At 55.0% G+C, this 19,951-nt stretch overlaps 1 protein-coding gene and 1 long non-coding RNA gene across 5 annotated transcripts in view; one reads left to right on the plus strand and one right to left on the minus strand.

Annotated features, from left to right (window-relative positions):
- Positions 1-1,017: 1,017 nt before the first annotated feature.
- The window catches only part of LOC137486319 (uncharacterized), a 125,336-nt gene continuing 106,402 nt past the window's right edge, over positions 1,018-19,951 (minus strand). Inside the window, exon 2 of the long non-coding RNA XR_011005688.1 lies at positions 1,018-1,629. This is a non-coding gene — a long non-coding RNA (uncharacterized lncRNA). The remainder of the gene's footprint in view (positions 1,630-19,951) is intronic.
- The window catches only part of WHRN (whirlin), a 52,530-nt gene continuing 35,065 nt past the window's right edge, over positions 2,487-19,951 (plus strand). For 2 of the 4 annotated variants that reach the window (XM_068211502.1, XM_068211503.1), the window contains exons 1-2: positions 2,487-3,215; positions 17,477-17,692. In XM_068211502.1, the coding sequence (XP_068067603.1) occupies positions 2,616-3,215; positions 17,477-17,692 (816 nt within the window). In that variant the 5' untranslated portion in view covers positions 2,487-2,615. The remainder of the gene's footprint in view (positions 3,216-17,476; positions 17,693-19,951) is intronic. The other 2 variants (XM_068211499.1, XM_068211500.1) reach the window with 2 other exon arrangements.

Raw genomic sequence — 19,951 nt, forward strand, 5'->3', positions numbered from 1 at the left:
GATTCTGGTTCTGGAAAGCTGCTCTTTCCCCTCTAGCCCAAGGCCATGTGCTGCTCCCTCTCAACTGCCAGGCTTTAGTGTTTACAGCAGTGGAAAGGATAAAGCCCCCAGAAATCCATCAGAACCACATCAAAGCTGAGGCTGAGGCTCCATTGAGAAGACCTCAATCCTTTTCTTCTCCAAAGGGAAAGCAGTGGGAGCCCCTGTCTGGAGTGTATGGTAACGATCCAACTTGCCAACGTGTGAACAATCTAAATGTAAAACTTCTCTGAGGAGAAACTAAAACAGGGGTCACATCCAAAGGAAAGGCTCGAAGCTGTCCTGTGGCAGCAGCAAGTGGATGGGGCACCCCAGGGATGAGCAGTGTCCGCTGCCAGGCCTGTAGCAACAGCAAGAAAACAGAATCATTCCCAAATGCAGCTACTCCGTGTGTTTCTGCTGGGTAGCACTGGACTGGAGTTGTTCTGGGACTGGGAAACTGACTTTGTGATGTTCTGGAGAAGATATCAAAAGATCAGGGACCAAGTGCCACCACTGGGCAGCTCTGGCCATGGAGCAGCCCTGGTGGCTCTGCTCTGGGCATTGCCACGCTCTGCTGCAGAGGCAAGGGATGGATGTGCTGCTCCAGGCTGGAGCTAGTGCAGAGCAGCGGCAGCTCTCACTGCATCTGCTCGTGTTCACACATTGGGAGTCTTCGTGTAGGATTAAAAAAGGCTGGAGGAGCTCAGACACTGCGCTGGTGGGAACAGCAGTGCTTTAAATAGAGGAGTCTGAGCGGGACTGAGCACTCACATCGTGTCTGGGTGCAATTCAAGGCTTGCAGTACCTTGTTTGCCCTTCTCTCACTTTGCTTGGCTGATGTAGGCGTATTTTTGTTTTTACTCACTTCTCTGTCCTATATTGTCCCCTTTTCTTTCCAGTAATGTTGACTGCTCCATCTGCTTATTTATCAGCCACAGTTCGAACGCGAATTTCAATTAGCAATCTGCTTTGTTTAGTTTTGTTTTAAACAAGGCATTGAGAGCTCCAACAAAGCTTTAATACATAAAGCTACTTGTACTGCAGCTGTTTAAGCTCTTCCATCATATCCATGAATAAAATGAATCCTACTGCTATCAAGATTCATCTGATGAATTAGGTTTAATCCTCCTCTACTGTAGCAGATGGAAGGCACTTCAACAAAGACAGAAAGATTTCAAATGCCTGAGATGGAAAATGGTCTTTGCTCAGGTGTTCCAGAGATATAAAGAAACTCAAACCTCACGTAGTAAGGAATAATTCATCCAGCAACCAGAAAAGCAGCTCCTGGATTTCTGCACTCATTCCTGATGCTTCTCTTTTGGGTCTGAGGTCACAAGTCCTGGGTGTGGAGGCAGAGAAGAGGGTGGCTACCTGTGTAAGGAGCACCCCAGGTGGGAATGTGATTCCCTGAATCCCACCTATCCAGGTCTGCAATACTGTGTGCCTGAGGCCCTGCCAGCTTCTTGATCATCGGATCTGGACCACCAGGATCCTTCATGGGAAGGGCTTCTCTGTCCTGGTTGTGTTTGCTAAATGAGGAGCTAATTGCTGGGAGTATGGGGTGGACTCCAAACCTGACATCCCAGAGTGGTTTGGGTTGGAAGGGACCTTACAGATCATCTCATACCACCCCTGCCATGGCACCTTCCACTGTGCCAGGCTGCTCCCAGCCCCATCCAGCCTGGCCTTGAACATTTCCAGGGATCCAGGGGCAGCCACAGCTGCTCTGGGCTCCCTGTGCCAGGGCCTGCCCACCCTCACTCAATTCTTAAGAAGATTTATTTCTAAGATCTAATCTACATTTCTCCTTTTTAAAAACTGCTCCCCCAATCATAGATTCCTTCAACACCCTGTCAGTAGCAGATGTGTCTGAATTTCGTTTAGGTGTGATGAAAACAAAGCCTGTGCTGAGCTGATGGGTGCGTCCCCAGCACCATAACTCAGCAGTTACCGTGCCCAGCACTGTGAGGTAACAACAATCCCACACCTGGCACGCCGGGCAATGGAAAAACAGCCCCGCGGGTCAGGTAACGGCTCCGTGTGCCGGGGCAGGCTGTTCTCCGGTGTAAACCGATCCCTGCCCAGTGTCCTCAGCCGTGTGTCCTCCACCCCCAGTGCGCTCGCCATGCTGGGATGGAGGGAAGCTGCGGAAGCTCTGGGATGGACGCGATCCATCCCAGGAGGGCTGAGGAAGGCTGCCAGGACTTTCCATCCTGCGCAGCTCCCACCTGCGCGGGCTCCGCGCCGCGCTGAGCCGCGGGCAGGGCTCGGCGCGCTGATGAGCGCTGATGAGCGGGCGCGCTAATTGCGGGTCCCGCGGGGGCGGGCGCTGGGGCGGGGCGGGGGGGTCCGGTCCCGCCGCCGGGGCCGCTCTGTATAACCCGTCTCCCGGCAACGGCGGCCGCGTCACTTCCTGGGGAGCCGCGGGCGAGCGCACGGACAGGTGGAGCGGCGGGGCCGGCCGGCAGCGGTGCTGCCCGGGGGCTGCGCTCCTGCCCCGCCTGGGTCCGCTCCTGCCCGCCTCGGCTGCGCTCCTGCCCGGCGAGCCGCTGCCCGGCCGCTCCATCCCCCGGTGCGGTTCTGGTGCCGCGGCGATGAGCGCGGAGCTGGACGGCGTGTCCGTGCACTCCTCCTCCTCCTCGTCGGGCTCGCTGGGCTCGGCGGCGGGGCCGGCGCCGCGGCCGCTCTCGGCGAACGTGCGGCGGCTGCACCAGGCGCTCACGGCGCTGCTGAGCGAGGCGGAGCGGGAGCGCTTCATCCTCTGCCTCAACGCCTACCACGGCCGCCGCAACGTCTGCGACCTGGTGCGCTCCCTGCGCGCCCTCCTCGACGGGCCCCGCCGCCGGCAGCTGCTGCCGCTGCTGCGCCTCGTCCTGCCGCGCTCCGACCAGCTCCTCTTCGACCAGTACACGGCCGAGGGGCCCTACCTGCCGCCGCCCGGCCGCCCCCCGCCGCCCCCCGCCCCGCCGCCGGTGGTCCCGGGCGAGCTGCGGCAGGTGACGCTGCGCCGGAGCAAAGCCCACGAGGGTCTGGGCTTCAGCATCCGCGGCGGCGCCGAGCACGGCGTGGGCATCTACGTGTCGCTGGTGGAACCGGGCTCTCTGGCCGAGCGGGAGGGGCTGCGCGTCGGCGATCAGATCCTGGGGGTCAACGGCAAGTCCCTGGACAGGGTGACCCACGCCGAGGCGGTCAAGGTAAGGCGGCTCCGCTCCGTTTCCTCCATCCCGCCTTGTCCCGCGTTCCGCTGCGCGCCCCGTCCCGCTCTGCCTCTCGGTGCGTGTCCGTGTCCCCCCGCTCCTCCCTTCCCTCCCTGGGTCTTATCCGCGTCCCTCCCCGTCAGCCGGTGGGACCGGAGCCCCGCGGTGCCGCTCTCCGGGACGCGGCGCTGGGAGCCCGCAGCCCGCGGCGGAGCGGAGCCGCTCCGCGTTTGCATCGCGCCGGCGACATCGTGCGGGACCAACCGTGCGCGGAGCCCGGCCGGAAAGTTTGCGGTGGCAATAGCGGTGCCACTCACGGCAGGGACCGGGCTGCCGAGGTGGCTCCGGGCACGGCAGGCTCGTCCTGCGCTTTTGTCGCGCCTCTGAAACGCAGAGGTGCCTGCTCGTGGTTCGCCTGCAGCCTGGGAAGCTCGTGGAAGACGGAAATCTGCGTGAGCCGGGTTTTAAGGGACGTACTCCAGCCGCTCGAGGGGGTTTCTCCTCGCAAAGATGGGGAAACTGAGGCACGGAGAAGCAGAACAGACCCCCCCAAGGGCTGCATCGTGCCCGAGGCAGGAGCAGATCCCCGATTCCCCTCTGAATGTTCCAGGGGGAGAAGGAGAACGGTTACACAACTGAACTGAGAGCTCCCGCTCTCCCAGCACGGCTCCACATGCCCCGGAGACCTGTTGTAGCCCATAACAGCATGGGGGCTATCGATAAAAGCTGTAATGTGGGGGGAGAGCTCCATAAACTGTGGGATTTTCGCCTGAAACGCGGGGTTCTGAGGCAAATCCAGGTCTGAGTGTCCCAAACCATCCCCAGAGCTGATCTTGTGGCTGGTGGGCTCCGCTCGGAATGTTCCCGAGGCACAAACCTATCGAGCTGGAGAATCGACTTTTAGAGCAGCAATTTGTAGGCAGCGTATGGAGAGCTGGGATCTGGCGTGACAAGGCTGTTTTCCAGCTGTTTGTGCTTTAATTTTTCCATAATAAGCTAAAGTGGTTCTGTTGGGAGCCTGTTCCATGTGGAGCCTCCCTCTGACAGCACATTAATCTTGCACAGCTTTGAACACTTCTTCCCTGCCGACCTGTGTGTTCCCTGCCCCGGCTTTAAATCAGTGCCCTGGGCAAGGGCACGACTTCCAGGCTGGAAATGAGTGCCTGGTAATCCTGAGAGCAGAGGAAAGGTTTGTAGGAATTATTTTCCTCTTGTTCCTAAAGATAGGACAACAGCAGGGTAAGCTTTCAGTTGTTAGTGTGCAATTTCCTGGCTTGGAGATTGCAACCCCCACATATTTTGTTATGGCATTGGGATGGAGAGGAACCAGGTGTCAGGAATGCTCTACTCCATGACTTCATCTCCAATTCACTCCACTCTGCTGGGTAATTCACATCACTTTCTATTTGTTCTCTAATATAATGTAATTGGTGCCTTTTAGACATTATTAATTTTGAGTGAAACTAAGTGCTTCCTGCACAGAAATAATTCCTGGGGGACGTGGCTTGCCAAGAGCTATATTTTCTTAATATGCTCCTGATAGGAAAAAGCAGCTTAGAAATTGTCTCCTTGTGAGCTGAACTTCTTTCAGCAACAAATTCATCACTTGCCCTGTGCTGGCACCTTCTTGAGCTCCTGGGCTCTTTTCACATCTGGGAAGGGTTTTTAATGACCCACCTTGTGGTGATGGAAACATTTTGCTTGGGAAGAGTGGCAGAGTGATTGACAGTATGGCTCTAATAAATCCTTGGGAGATTCTAAAATGAACCAAGTGTTAATTTGCCCTCAGATGCTGCGTTTGGGAGAGAGGAATGAAGAGATCTTCTTCAGCCTTGAGCGATGCTCATTTGAAGGTTTAAGGTACAAATACCTCAGCCCGATGTTTTGGGTGTCATTCAGAGTGTCAGAGCTGCACAGACAAGAGGTGGTGATGGGTGGCTTGGTTTTGTGCTCTCTGCTTCCCCTTGAAACCTGGGATCTGGGGCACTGGCAGCTCTGTAAAGGCCCCTGGCTGTGGTCTGGTCTCCTGAGGCAGAGCCAACCTCGCTGTGTCCTGCCCTCCCCACTGCTGGCTCTTGGTCTGCCCTGCAGTGGGGCAGTGGAGAGGGAAACCTCAGCTCCCTTGGTCAGAGCTTGGTGCTCACAACCCCAGGATTGGGGATTTGATCCCTTTCTTGGCTGTTCACTTCAGAGTTGGACTCGATGATCCTTGTGATGCCTTCCAACTCAGAACATTCTGTGATAAACCTGAGCTGGGTTTGTCCTGGAGTTCGTGCACACGCTGTATTTGGGATCAAACAGAGAGAGAGCTGAGAAGAGAGACTTTGCTAACACAAGCCCCTGGCTGTGTGACTGATCTCTCAGACTCTCTCAGCTCCAGAGGAGGGGCTGTGTCGAGCCCCCCCGGCCAGAACGTGTCAGATGGGAGCTCAGCTCCGGTCCCTGCGTGCGCAGCGATGCTCCGGCTCCTGCGGCGGTGCCCGCCTGTCCTGCAGCCAGCAGCTGTCTGAGCAGGGAGCCCTGCTGTCCAGCACAGGCACGACGAGCTGTGCTGACACAAGTTGTCAGAGCTCGCTCCTGGGGCCAGCGCAGGGCTCGGGAAGGCTCCCGGGCTGAGCGCGACAAACTTCCCGAGCCACGGATCCGCTCGGTGCCCGCCGGGGTGCTCGAGGTGCCCAGCTGTGGCTGTGGCAGTGGCAGCTGCTCAGGCAGAGCAGGGAATAGATGCCATGTCTGGATTTGTTTGTGCAGCCTGGGATGAGCGTTCCCACGGCAGCCACTGCGTTCCTTTTCCAAGTCGCGGTGGCTCTGTTGCCTTTCCGTGCGTGTGTGGCTGCGCAGGAGCAGCCCAGCTGCTTTTATCCCTTCTCTCGAGGATGCTGGCAGTGGGGTAGCAGCAATTTCTGTTCACTCCTGGAATTTTCAGGCATCACTCAGTGATGCACGCGGAGTGAATCGTGGCAGCAGATGAGAACTGCCACAACACTGGGCTAAGTGACCTGCGTGATGACCCAGCTCAAAACTCACTGCTGGCCTGTCACCACTGCACTGGTGTTTGCAGATGTTTTCAGCGTAAATTAGATAAAAAAGTGGCAATCTGACTTCAACCACAAGATTAGCTCAGCACTTCAAATCAATTCCCTTAATGACCAGCTCCTTAACCTTTACGTGAGCACGGGAGTTCTATGCCTTGTCTGCTCTGAGCTCGGCTGTTCCATCCAAATCCAAATTAAATGACTCCATTACAATTACAGCTCCATCATTGCAGCATTCATGAGTGCACTTTAGCAAAAGATCACCAGCATTTGAATTATGGGGTAAGTGGAGAAGTTCGTGTTGTCTGCCATATTTTTAGAGCTTGCTTGGCTTTTTTCAGCCTTGCTATTTAGGACATTATATCATGTCTATACACTATAGATATATATTTATTTTACTATTTATAGTGTATATGCTGCTACATTTTAGCATATACTGCTATATTTTAGCAGTTGTGCTGAAAGTTTGTATTGATGAGCTGTCATATGTTATCCAGAGGATTTAAAATCAAGGTACTCGTGGCTTTAGACATCAAAATTTTACCGGGGAGGTGTTTCCCCAATGCTCTGGTGTTGGCATTAAATTCACACTCCTTTCTCCCCCACTCCTTACCTTTCTTGCTTTGCTGTAGGTTTTTATGTCCTTTGAATAAAAAGACATTTAGGGAGAGAGGAGATGACAGAAAGTGAAAACTGGAAAATTTCCTGATTAAGGATTTGGCTTAATGAGCTACACCAGCCCCAAAGAGCTGCACTGATCCCACCACTGGCCCAGCTGTTCCTGGCAGATCTGGATCAGCTTGAGCAAAATCCCCAAAACTCCACTGATTTGGATGTGCTGGGCTTGGGGAGTTTGGTTCTTTGGTGTTGGTGTAAATCTGTGATGGCTTTGCCCAAGTCACTGGGCTGGAACTGAGTTTATTCTGGAGGAACTGGCATAGTTCAAGTGTCCTGGCTTGGGTTTTTCACCTGTGGAGAGAGGCTGGAGGGGGCTGGGGAAAGCTTGGGATGAGGCTGACGAGGCAGCAGGGTCCAGGATGTGGCACTGCCAGCCTGTCTGTGTCCTGTGTCCCTCTGACAGCCCTGCCTGGGAAGGCAGGGAGGGTGATCACATCCAGGGGGGTCTCCTCCTCTCCCTGGCCTCTGAGGGAAGGGGATTGCATCAGGGGGTACCACATCACACCCCAGCCTGGGATAGAGGGGGATCTCATCTCCGGCCAGCACCATCTCTCTGCTCCAGCAGGGCTTTTCACTCCCTCCAGCCTTTCCATCTCCTGCTCTGATGGAAGTGTCAAGTGGGCATCTAAAAATAATTAAGAAGAGATTAAAATTCCTTCTACATCCCATTACTGTGGGTTTTCCTGCTGGCAAACAAGGTGATCTCTTCAGAGACTGTAATATTTCATAAGAAAGGACCCCATGTGTGGGATTGCTAAAAGACCTCTGAGAAATGACAGCAGAGATGTGCAGTCCTGAGCCTCAGACATATTTAGAGCCATTTTTCTTTCCAGACAGCTTCCAATAAAGCAAATTTCATGTCACCATTTCTTGTGGTGCCCAATTAATTGATCACCATGACCTGACACTGCTTATTCAATCACCACAGCACTGGGAGCACAGCTCAGAGCAATGAGTGCAGCTTGGTTTGGTTGGGTTTTGACCCTTCCAAGTGCTTGGAGCTGTGGATGATCAGCCAGAGCCAGGCTGAGGGGTGAAGGCAATCCACTGATCCCTGATTCTGTGAAGATTTCAGCCCTGTTCCTTCAACTGCTGCGTGCTTATCGCAGGCTCTGTGTTTTTAGAAGGCACTGAAGAAAGTGGCTTGAAACTTCTCCCCTTCCCGAGGGAGCTGGAGCATGGAAAAGGAGGATGTGACTAGCATCCGCCCCAGTAGTTAGAGTGATAATCGCTTCCTGCATCTCTGCATCTGCTCAGAAACAAAAACCCCAGAACTGCACCAAAAAAAAGCACTCACAGCTTAAAAGGCAGGTGCTGTGTGAGGCCAGGAGCTCCTGCTGTGCCCTTCTGTCCTGCAAAGAGTTTCCATGTCAGCTCCTGCAGTCAGCTGGACTCGGAGGGAGAGTGTGGATAGTGTAAAGGCACCAGGATCTCCATCTGGGAAAAAGGAGGAGGGAAAATGGTCACTCTTGAGCTTGGAGGCATCTGCATTTAAAATGACTTTTAAAGCTTCTTGAGGGGGAGGGCTGATGGCAGTGGAAGGGCTGCTCCTGGTTCCAGGGCCAGATCTGGAGCTGTGGTGGAGCAGGTTTGAGCACTGGGCTCACCTGGAGCTGCCCGCGGTGCTGCTTCCCTGTCACTGGGAGCTCCAAAGGAATCCCTGGTGCCACTTGGGCTGGGATGAAGCTGCACACCCAGCCCGGGGCCATGGGAACGTGAGCTTGGCTGCTCCACCTGGCTTAGGAGTCGCTTGTATTTGCTGCTCTGCCACTGGTTTCCCTCAGTGGGCAAGTTCCTTAGTCATCTGCTTCCCTTCATTTCACCAGGAAATCACAATCAGCCCTAATGAAATCAAACGACTTTATACTGATGCAAAAGATTGGAATGAGGGCCTTAATCTCTCCTCTCCTCATAATGCAGGGATAATAGGACTTGGCACCAGGACTGGCTTGTTCATCAGGGTTAGCATTGTCAGGGCATCCTGCAGCTCTTGCAGCATCAGTGTTATTTAGCGTGCTCCTTGTAAATAAACAATTTTGCCTCAGCAGAGAAATTGATAAGATAACCTGGAGGATAAAAGCTTATTTCCTTCTAGTGGCCTTTGGAAGAAAACAAAAGCGTCAGAACTGGTGAATTAAAATATCCTTTACCCAGTTCCCTGTCCTCAGGGAAGAGGATGGATTTTCTTGACACTTTCCCCAATGCCACGGAGAATTATTCAACTCCAAATGCCCTCAGTTAAAGTGACAAAGCACCTGCTGATGTGATTTACCTTGGGTTCCTTTGACTGGATGCTCTGTGCGTTCTCCCTGCCGGGAGCACCAGGTGCTTGGTGAGTACAGGTGAAGCAGAGCCCTGCAGGAGCTCTGGTCCTGCCTCTTGCTGGGCTCAGGGATTGCCTCGGAGCCCCTCGGGGTGGGAGAGGCTGGAGAGGGCTCTGCTCTGGGCAGGGATGTCCTCGGTGCTTCACCCAGCGTCTTCCTCACTTCCCCACAATGATTCTTCCAAAATTTTTCCAGCCAGGAATTAACCCTGCTTAGACAATGTGGCCTTGTCTGATGGCATTGTCATATTTAGACAATGTGGTGCTTCACATCGCTCCTTTCAGCCTTGCTTGGCATGGAGAAGACCCGAGGAAGCAGGAGGCAGTGCTTTAATCGGCATTTCCCTTACGCCTCCCCCCTGTCCTGAAAGCACCCAAACAGCTTTGGGTTTGCTTTGTTTCCACAATTCTGTGGAGTTTTCTGCTGGGTTTAGCGTTGTCCCGGGCTTGCCTGGGGGCTGCACTGGGCAGGGCCAGCGCGGAGGGGTGGGAGGTTGCACAGTGGGGATGGGGAGGTGTCAGCCCTTGGGGGGCTTGGGGAGAAGGTGCTGGAGCTAAGATTTCACTTGACCTTTCGCGGTGAAAGGGACATGGGCTTCCCGATGCCTTGGGGCTAAATGTGTGCAATCACCATAATTATACATCGATTTGCATTGATTTGCATAAGTGCCTCTACTTGAAAGCCCAACTGCGGTCCTTTGCCTTGGGAGGGGGACAGAGGTTGGACTGTGCCTCCTGCAACTCCTTTTGTCCTCCTGCAGGGAGGCGGTGTCACCCCGGTGTCACCTCTGTGTCACCCCTGCATCCCCTGTGTCACCCCGGTGTCACTCCTGCATCCCCTGGACCCTGGTACTCGCTGCTGTCCCTCCATCTGTGCTTCCCTCAGCCTCCTTCTGCGTCCTGCTTTCCCCTCCTGCCTCTGGGTCACCTTCTCCCGTTCCACTTCTCTCTGTTCCTCCCACGTCAGAGCACTCCAGGTCCCGGTTCCTCTGCTCACATCCAGCTCCCTGTGCTTTGTCAGGCATCGTGGGACTGGGATAGACTTAAAATCATGGAATCCCAGACTGGTTTGGGTTGGAAGGGACCTTAAAGCTCACCCAGTTCCATAGGAAGGGACACCTTCCACTGTCCCAGGTTGCTCCAAGCCCTGTCCAGCCTGGCCTTGGACACTTCCAGAGATCCAGGGGCAGCCACAGCTTCTCTGGGCAACACTTGTTCCAAAATATCTCTGCAGTCCGAGGCAGGGACAGTCTCTCCTTGCTTCACCTGGCAAATTTGGCCTTAACCAGGTGTGCAGTGGGAGCAGCAATAGCCTTTTATCCATCGTGCCTGCAGCTGATCCCCGGAGCAAAAGTTTTGGGGGTAGGAAATCCTGTGCCTGCTGTGCTGGCTCGGCAGAGGAGCCTTTTAGCTGATGTGGCTCTCTCCCTCTCCTGTAAAAGCTCCTGCTCCCCTCCCCAGCAGCCACAGGGAGCTGCTTCATTCCCCCTAGCAGCAGGATTGTTTTGCTCAGTCCATCTGATCCCACAAGCTTAAACTCACCTGAGTCCAGCGGGAACACTCTGGCATGGAGCAGGAGACAGCGGCTGGACAAACTTCTGCCATCGCTCCCTGCGCGCTGCGGATCGCGCTGTAAAAGCTCCCCCTGCCTCCCTCCTGTGGAACTGATGCCGTGTGAGGGCTGCCCTGGAGCAGAGGCTGCACAGAGCTAAAGAATAAAGCAGGGATTTATTAAAGGCCTCCATGGATCCACCTTGGGTGCAGCACAAGAGCCCAGCCAGGGCTGCACCCAAGATGGACCCAAATGGTCCCAAAATGCACGAGCGCTCCCGGGGGCTCTCACTGTGATCAGCTCTGCTCCATTGGCACATTGCAGTTCATTGTCCAGTTCCAGCTTTAGCCCATGCAGTCCCATCCTGCTTGTTTTTCTCTCTCCAGCCCACGTTGTTTGTGCTCCTGGGCCTGAGATTTGGATCATTTGTCCTTGGTGCCCAGCTGGAGAAGGAATTGTTTTGTCTCCCTGCTCTGTGCAGAGAGCTCACCATCCCCTCATATGAAGCCCAGACCCACAGACTAAAGCAGCACAGAATGTGAAAAATAGAAAAGCTCAAACCTGAGGCATCAGCATCTCAGCATTTCTTTCCCTTTGCAGCTTTATTTCTAAACCTGTGCCTTACTTTTTGGGGACACGTTGCCAAATTCCTGGTGCTTTGCTGGTTGATAACCTCTGCACTGACCTTTGGAGCTCGCCAGCAGAGCGATGCCCATCATCCCGTGCCCATCATCCCGTGCCCATTATCCCAAAGCCAAACCAGCTCCTCTCCTGCCGGGAGGAAAAGCAGCTGGCGGCTGTGCCGAGGGGGAGGATGGCTCATGGTTAATGCTCCCAGTATCCAACTGGGACCCTCCCACTCCGACCTCCAGGGGAGCCGGCTGCTCCTTTATTAGGGGGAGGTGAGGTGAGGGGGCTGCCCCTGCCAGAGGCAGCTTCGGGCAGGCTGCCAGGAGCATCCTGGTGATTCACTGCCTTCATTTCTGGCATCTGTGCTCCTTCTGGGGGGATTTTTGGAGGTGTTTTTACACAGCCTCTCAGGGCCGTTGGGAAGTGGGGAATAAGAGGGGGGAAATGGTGAAGATGGGAGAGGAAAGCCCTCAGTGATGTGAGACCTGCAGGGTTTCAGAAGGGTGGTAGCTGTCTCTCTGGATCCTAGGAAAGAACATGATGTACTGGGAGCTGGTTGGGTTTTATGGGGGTTTTTGAAGGCTGTCGTGGCACATGAGATGCGTGCTTCCTTTTTTGATCAGTTTAAACGATCTCCTTCCCCCTCAGAGGGCTTGACAGATAATTAAATAGAGTGTTGTTAGGGGATCAGTGGCCTCATGGAATCAATCTGCCCCTCTCTCTGGCACTTGCTGCTTCTGCTGACATTTCTGGGCAGCTGGTGACTGTTTCCCTGCTAAAGGTTTTGGCACTAATTCCCAGATTCACATCAATGATTTCTTTAAGCTGGGCTGCTGGCAGGTGAGCTTGCACACTGTGCTGCCAGCCCCTGGTCCTCAAACATATCAGAGGTGGGGCAAAGCCAAATCTTATCCGAGGCTGCAAATCCCTGCAATGGCTTGAGAAAGGAGATGGAAATGCAGCCTGCACTGTGTGATTCTGCACAGGGCACTAAGAAGGTAGAATTTGTTATTTAGGGGTGGCTGGGTGAGGTTCAGTGTGCCCCTCATGGCCCAGAAAACTCACAGGATGAGTTCTGGTGGCTTTGGGGGGTATCTCTGCAGTCAGTGCACACAGGACAGTTTGTGTGTCTGGGACAAAAAAGTTTTCCCCTGTAGAATTCCCACCCAGAGCCTGTCCTTTGTGATGTCCCCCTGTGCTGGGGCCACCTCAAATCCTCTGTCCAGTTCTGGGCCTGTCAGTTTGGGAAGGACTCTGAGGGGCTGGAGCGTGTCCAGGGAAGGGAACGGAGCTGGGGAAGGGCTGGAGCCATAGGAGAGGCTGAGGGAGCTGGGAAGGGGCTCAGCCTGGAGAAAAGGAGGCTCAGGGGGGACCTTGTGGCTCTGCACAACTCCTGACAGGAGGGGACAGCCGGGAGGGTCGGGCTCTGCTCTCAGGAAACAGGGACAGGAGGAGAGGGAACGGCCCCAGGCGAGGCTCAGGGTGGACAGCAGCAGGAATTTCCCCATGAAAAGGGTGCTCAGGGATTGGCAGGGGCTGCCCAGGGAGGTTTGGAGTCCCCATCACTGGAGGTGTCCCAGGAAGGGCTGGAGGTGGCACTCAGAGCTCTGAGCTGGTGACACGGTGGGGATTGGGCACAGCTTGGATGTGATGGTCTGGAAGGTCTGTTCCAACCTCAGTGATTCTGGAATTCTGTGATTAGAACTCTGCTGAAAAGCTTCTCCTTTTGTCCCAGGAAGCTGGGATGATCTGCATGGTCTGTGGGGGCAGGTTCTGGCCCTGCTGTGGTGCCTTCATAAGCAGGGCTGGCAACAAAATCGACATGGAAGGGCTGGTGCCAGCCTGGTGGCACTGTGGCACCTCGCTGGGAATGGGGACAGCGAAGTGCCCAAAGCCTGGGCAGCAGCTGGGCACAGGGACCAGCAGGATAAAGGCTTCCAAGGGAGGAGGACACAGTGGGGAAACCTTCTCTGGGCTCCTGTCCCAATGCTCAGTCTCTGCACTGGAAGAAGTTCTTCCTCATGTCCAGGTGGAACTTCCTGGGCATCAGTTCCTGCCCATTCCTCTTGTCCCATTGCTGGGCACCTGGAGCAGAACCTGGGCCCTGCTCTGAGCCCTCCCTGCACACAGGGCTGAGGTCTGGCCTTGGTAAAACCTGAGGGGAAAAATAACCCAAAATAGAGGGGAAGTGCAGCATTTCTCACTATGCAGGCAGATGGATGGAAACACTGCTCTCCTGGAGCTCAGCACAGCAGCTGCTGGTGGATTCTGCTCTGCTTTGGATGCAGGTGGAAGCTTCTCCCACTTGGCTCACCTGGTGCCTCGTCACTCTGCAGCTCCTGGTGCCAAGTGCTTTGTTAAAACCTGGTTCAGAGTGTGGCTGCTCAAAGGTTTTGTAGATGTGTGCCAGATCCTGTCCCCAAGCCTGCCGTCCTTCCGTGTGGATCACCTGCTGTGCTGTTATCCCAGGGAAACTGAGGAAAAGCTGCTTCCCTCTCATCTCTCACAGCTGTGGCAGCTGCAGTTTAAAGAGCTGCTGCCTGATGGACACAAATCTTCCTGGGAGCTCAGATGTTTGAGCAGTACTGACTTTAGTGGTCACCCGTGGCAGGCACATTCTTCCCTCTCTCGGGGTTTTTCATAGAGGAGCACAGAGAGAAGAAAGAGAAAACAATTTCTATTTCTGCTCCTTATTTTTCCCATGTAGAATGTATTTGGAGAATTGTTTACCTGGGAAAAACAAGGAGCAGAAATAGAAATTGTTTTCTCTTTCTTCTCTCTGTGCTCCTCGATGAAAAAAAACCCTGAGAGAGAAGAATGTGCCTGCCACAGTCACCAGGTTGGGGAAGGGGTTTGCACCCTCACGGGAAGAGTTTCTTCCCAATCTCCAATCTAATTCTACCATCCCTCAGCGTGAAGCCATTCCCCCTTATCCTATTACTACATAATCCCTCTAAAAGTCCCTTAAAAATCTTCTGTGGGTGTCGCTGTGCAAAAGGTGCAGGTCAGGAGGTGACCTGGTCCAAAAGGTGTGTGTCCTGAAGGGCTTCTCAGTGAGGGAGGGTCTCTGATGGGCTCCTCTTGCAGCCTGCCCTGGACATGAGCAGGGAGGGTTTTTTTGGGAAGGAAACTGTGCTGGACAGGAAATTGCTTCTCACTGAGTACAGGAGGGACCTCAGTAAATGTAGAAAGGGCTCTGCAGAGTGTCACCAGCCTGCTGCAGAGCCGCCTCTCTGGGAGACGCTGTCACCAGCCGTGTCCTGCTGGGCACTCCCAGCTTCTGCTCACTCCTGTGTCCCCTCTTGGATGGAGGCTGCCAGGGAGCCCTGGCTCTGTGCAGCTGCTCCCCTCCCCTCGGGCTCTCTGCTGTCACCTTCATGCATAAAACATCTCCCTGAGCCCAGATCCCCGCTCCTGGTGGCCCTGTCAAGGGAGCTGCAGGGGGACATAAAAATCCCCGTGTAAATCTCTGGCCTCTCATCCCTGCTAATCTCCCTGTGCCTCCAGAGAGCAGCTCGGCTGCCGTGCCTGCCCTGCCAGGGCATGACATTTGGCTGAGGCTAAATGGCTCTACCAGGCTTCATCAGCCACCCCTGCCCTGTCCCCGGGGCAGCTGTGACACTCCAGGGTGCCCGGGCTGGAACCAGCCTGTGCCCGCTCCCTCCTCCTGTGCCCGCTCCCTCCTCCTGTGCCCGCTCCCTCCTCCTGTGCCCGCTCCCTCCTCCTGTGCCCTCTCCCTCCTCCTGTGCCCGCTCCCTCCTCCTGTGCCCGCTCCCTCCTCCTGTGCCCGCTCCCTGCTCCCGTGACCAGTCCCTGCCCTCGTGCCTCGAGTCTCTCCTGTGGGGTACAACCCCTGAGGGTTTCCTTTGCTCCTTCTCCTCCCTGCCAGGATGGATTCTCTGGGGAAGGGAGGGAAGGAGATCCCTGTGCCATGTCCAGTCTTGCCCTAAACACCTCCAGGGATGGGCACGCCAAACCTCCCTGGGCAGCCCCTGCCAAGGCCTGAGCACCCTTTTCATGGGGAAATTCCTGCTGCTGTCCACCCTGAGCCTGCCCAGCCCAGCCTGAGGCCGTTCCCTCTCCTCCTGTCCCTGTTTCCTGGGAGCAGAGCCCGACCCCCCCGGCTGTCCCCTCCTGTCAGGAGTTGTGCAGAGCCACAAGGTCCCCCCTGAGCCTCCTTTTCTCCAGGCTGAGCCCCTTCCCAGCTCCCTCAGCCTCTCCTATGGCTTCAGCCCCTTCCCCAGCTCCATTCCCTTCCCTGCACACGCTCCAGTTCTTCCTTTGAGGGGCCCAGAGCTGGACACAGGTACAGGGGTACAGTGATGTTCTGCAGACACCAAAGAGGTTTTATAGAGACAGCTCCAGTTTGGATGAACAAAGTACACTTCAGGGGGTCCTGCACCCCACCTGACAGGGATCCCTTGCCCTGGTAGCTCTGGGGTAGGTGACAAGGGTCCCTGCCACCCCCAGCTCATTGATTTCTGTGGAGTTCAGCCCATGCCGAGCCTGGCTGTATGGCAGCTTTGGCTCAGGAAGCTGCTCTGTGCCCTGAAGCCTGGCACAGCCATGGTGCCCATGGGAGAGTGGGCCCCTGGAGTGGGCAGAGGGCTCAGAACCTGCTCCATCATCCCAGGGAGACCTGGGCAGGATGGAGCATGGGGAGCACCTCTGACAGCCCAGCTGAGTGCCTGCAGGGAGGCAGGAGATCCCAGCAGGGACGTGTTTGAGGGCCTGGGAAGCTGCAGGAACGGGGGCTGGAGCTGGGGGGCAGCCCAGGGGGGTGAATGCTCTGTGGGTGTCCCCACTGGTTTTGCAGTCCTTGTGCCAGCCCTCAGGCAGATGGTGACCTTGGGAGCATGTGACAAGTTTGCAGCCAAGTCGCTGTGTGTGATGGAGATGCTGAGCTGGGCTTTGAGCTGGATTCTCTGTGGCTCTGGCAGGGAGGAGCAGCAATGCTGCCAGGTCAGGGCTGGGATCCAGCCAGCCCACTATTACTGACAAATTTTACCCTTTCCTGAGGAGCTGCTGGTTTTAGTTCTTCCAGCCACAAGCTTTGCTCAGCAGCTTCTCTGCTCAGTGGGGACAGGAGACCTTGCAGGGCAGCTCATCAAAATGATGTATATATGGGAAAAAAACCCCAAACACCTTTCTGAGAGCAGATCTGTAGTGATGATGTCCCTGAGGCCTCTGGAGGGATCAGCACTTACAGCTGTCCCCAGGGAGAGCTCCTCCATGTTAATTGAAGTTTCTGTGTCAGCTTCTCACGGTGAAAGCTGGAGGGGCAGAGGAACGATTGCCAATCACCTCCTCTGGCCCCAAGGTCATCTCTGTGCGTGCTGGTTTAAGTGTGAGTATGTATTTAGTAATTATTCCTCCCATTAATTGACTGCTTGTGCTGGGGCAGGCAGCGGTACCTCAGTGGCTGAATTTCTGGGAGTGCTGTCCATGTTCCCTGGAGGCACCAGGAGCTTTTCCAATGGCAGATCTGGAGCTGTGGGGACAGAGCTGGGGCTGAGCTGGGGCTTTTCCCACACTGGTTTTGTCTGCTGCCAGCACGGTCATTGGGAGGCTGATATCCACAATCAGCCTGGAGGAGAAGGCTTCAGAGAGATCTTGGAGCACTTTGCAGTGCCTAAAGGGGCTCCAGAGAGCTGGAGAGGACCTGGGACAAGGGTCAGTGCTGCTCTCCCCTAGCACTGCTCCCTGTCCTGCTCCGACTCCTCTCCAGAGCTGCAGGAGCTGCTCAGTCCCGGGTTCAGCCCATCCAGGCCATGGCTCTGCCCACCTCACCTCCCCACTCTGCTCTTTCCTGGCTGATGGGAAAGCTTTTCTCTGTGTTTTCTCAGCAGCAGCTTTGCCTTCAGTCTGTTGCAGCCAGGAGAGAACAGAAAAATCCCAGTTTTTTATGCAGCTCCATCATTCAGCTGATGGCTGCAGAGGAGCTGGAGATCTTGAAGCCTCCAGCAGTGCAAAGCTGTGTCTGCCTGAAGCCCAGGTGGCCCTGTGGCCATTAACCCCTCGTCCTTGCCTTGTCTTCCAGGTGCTGAAGGGCTGCAAGAAGCTGAACCTGGCAGTGCACTCGGTGGGGCGCATCCCGGGGGGCTACGTCACCAACCACATCTACACCTGGGTGGACCCCCAGGGCCGCAGCGTGTCCCCCCCGACGGGGCTGCCCCACCACCAGAACAGCTCCCTGCGCAGGGACAGCGAGAAGAGGAGCCACCTGCAGCTCCTGCAGGAGGGCGATGAGAAGAAGGTGAGCATTGTAAATGCAGGTGAACCCGGTGGGTGGGAAGAAATGCTGATGTCTGACTCCAGTTCAGAAGGCTGAATGATTTCTGTATTATAACTATGCTATAATGCATTTCAATAGTTTTAAATACATTTAAAACGATACTATAATACATTTACATATACTAAAATACATTTAAAATACTATATACTATTTAAAGGAGATACTAAAACTACAAACCTACCTTTTCTAACTACCATATCTAACTGACCCACAACTCGTGACCCTCTCCTAGAGTGCAGCCACAGGTGGGTTGGATTGGCCATCAGGCTCAAACAATCCTCACCAGAATCCAACCAAGCAATCACCCCAGGTAAACAATTCTCCAAACACATCCCACATGGGAAAAACAAGGAGCAGAAATAGAAATTGTTTTCTCTTTCTTCTCTCTGTGCTCCTCTGTGAAAAAATCCTGAGAGAGAGAGAAGAATGTGCCTGCCACAGGTGAGCAAAGGGGGATTGGGCACAGCCCTGGGGCCTCTTCTCTTGCAGGTCCCAGCCCTTTTTGTCACCCTGGGCTTGTCCCCTGTGCCATTCTCCACTGGGCTGGCTCTCCTGTAGCAGCCTGGTTTCTCCCTTGGGTGTAGCTTTGCCCCCAGGAGCCCTGGAGGAGGGGATGGGTTGGCTTTGTTCCTGTTTGGCACAGGAGGGAGAAGCTGGGCTGGAGGGCAGGAATTGTCCAGGGAAGGTCCTGCCAGGAACAGCCACCAAAGCAGGAGTGGGTGTTAAGGCTTTTCCTAGGAGTTTTTTTGGCTGGACATTGAGGGATTGACATCCATGTCCAGCCTGGAGAAAAGCTCTGGGGGACACCTGAGAGCCCCTTGCACGGCCTAAAGGGACTCCAGGAGATCTGGAGAGGGACTGGGGACAAGGGATGGAGGGACAGGACACAGGGAATGACTTCCCAGTGCCAGAGGGCAGGGAGGGATGGGATATTGGGAAGGAATTGTTCCCTGGGAGGGTGGGCAGGCCCTGGCACAGGGTGCCCAGAGCAGCTGTGGCTGCCCCTGGATCCCTGGCAGTGCCCAAGGCCAGGCTGGACAGGGCTGGGAGTGACCTGAGACAGAGGGAGGTGTCCCTGCCATGGCAGGGGTGGCACTGGATGGGATTTAAGGTCTCTTCTAATCTGTGTCACCTATGGAGGGCTGCATCTCAGAGTGCATTCCTGCCCTTCCTCCTGCAGTTCAGATCTTTCCTCAGGTGTTCCTGTGAGGCTTTCCTGGGTCTCTTGGCAGTTCTGTCTTAGTAAAAAAAAAAAATAACCTCCCCCCCAGTTCTTCTCTTCTGCAAATACTCTGAAATAAACCAGATTCTTTTCCTTTTCTTTTTGGGGAGAGGCAGCCTGAGTGAAAACCCTGGTGAGGGAAAAAGGAGCAGGGAAGGGAATGGCTGCTGTAGTGACACCAGGGCAGTGTGGCCAGGGCTGGGCCTGCATCCTGGCCCTCTGACAGAAGGAAACCATCAGCACATCGAATTTCCAGCCCTGCTCCCTTGCTGTGAGCTGCCCTGCTTTAAGCAGCCCTTGGTGTAAGGGAAGCCAGCACAGGCTGTTCGAGCTGCAGTATTTGATCTCAGGGATTTGATGTCTCCTCTCCCTCACGCTTCCCACGTCCAGCCAGGCCTGCAGAGGTGTCACTGCAGAGTCACAGTGCTCAGGTGCCCGTGGGGTGAGGGACAGAGGGACAGGGAACCTCATCCTATACAAGCAGGATGGGGTGTTTCCACCACGTGGAATATGTTTCCAAAAATGTTTCCACCACACTGGAATTCCACCCATGGAATATCAAAGTACTGTCCTAGGGATCAGCACTGCCTTCCCAAAGACAGAATTGCTTGGAGCCTTGACTGTTTCCTGATATCGCTCTGTCTGTGCCCAAAATGTCCTCAGCTCCTGGAAACGCTGTGGAAGGGTCTGTGAGCTTCCCATCTCAGCCAGAGGGAGAGAAAAATCTAATACAGGATGAAGCAGTTTGCTGATGAAATATTCATGTGGGCCACAAGGGAGAAGGACCTATTATTTTTATTTTAAGGAGAGGAGAAAAGCAGGCTCTGCTGGCTGCTGTCCCCACCCCCTGCCACCCAGTGTCACCTTGACAGAGCAGCAGCAGCTCTGGGCAGCTGTGGGGAGTTGTTTCTGTGCACATCCTTCCTTCAGTCCTCGCTCTGTGTGGACGTGAAAGGCTCAGCAAGCTGGAGCTAAGTGTCCCCTGCCTCTGTCTCAGC

Source organism: Anomalospiza imberbis, chromosome 21 (genome assembly GCF_031753505.1).
Source record: "Anomalospiza imberbis isolate Cuckoo-Finch-1a 21T00152 chromosome 21, ASM3175350v1, whole genome shotgun sequence".
In the NCBI taxonomy this organism is placed as follows: domain Eukaryota; kingdom Metazoa; phylum Chordata; class Aves; order Passeriformes; family Viduidae; genus Anomalospiza; species Anomalospiza imberbis.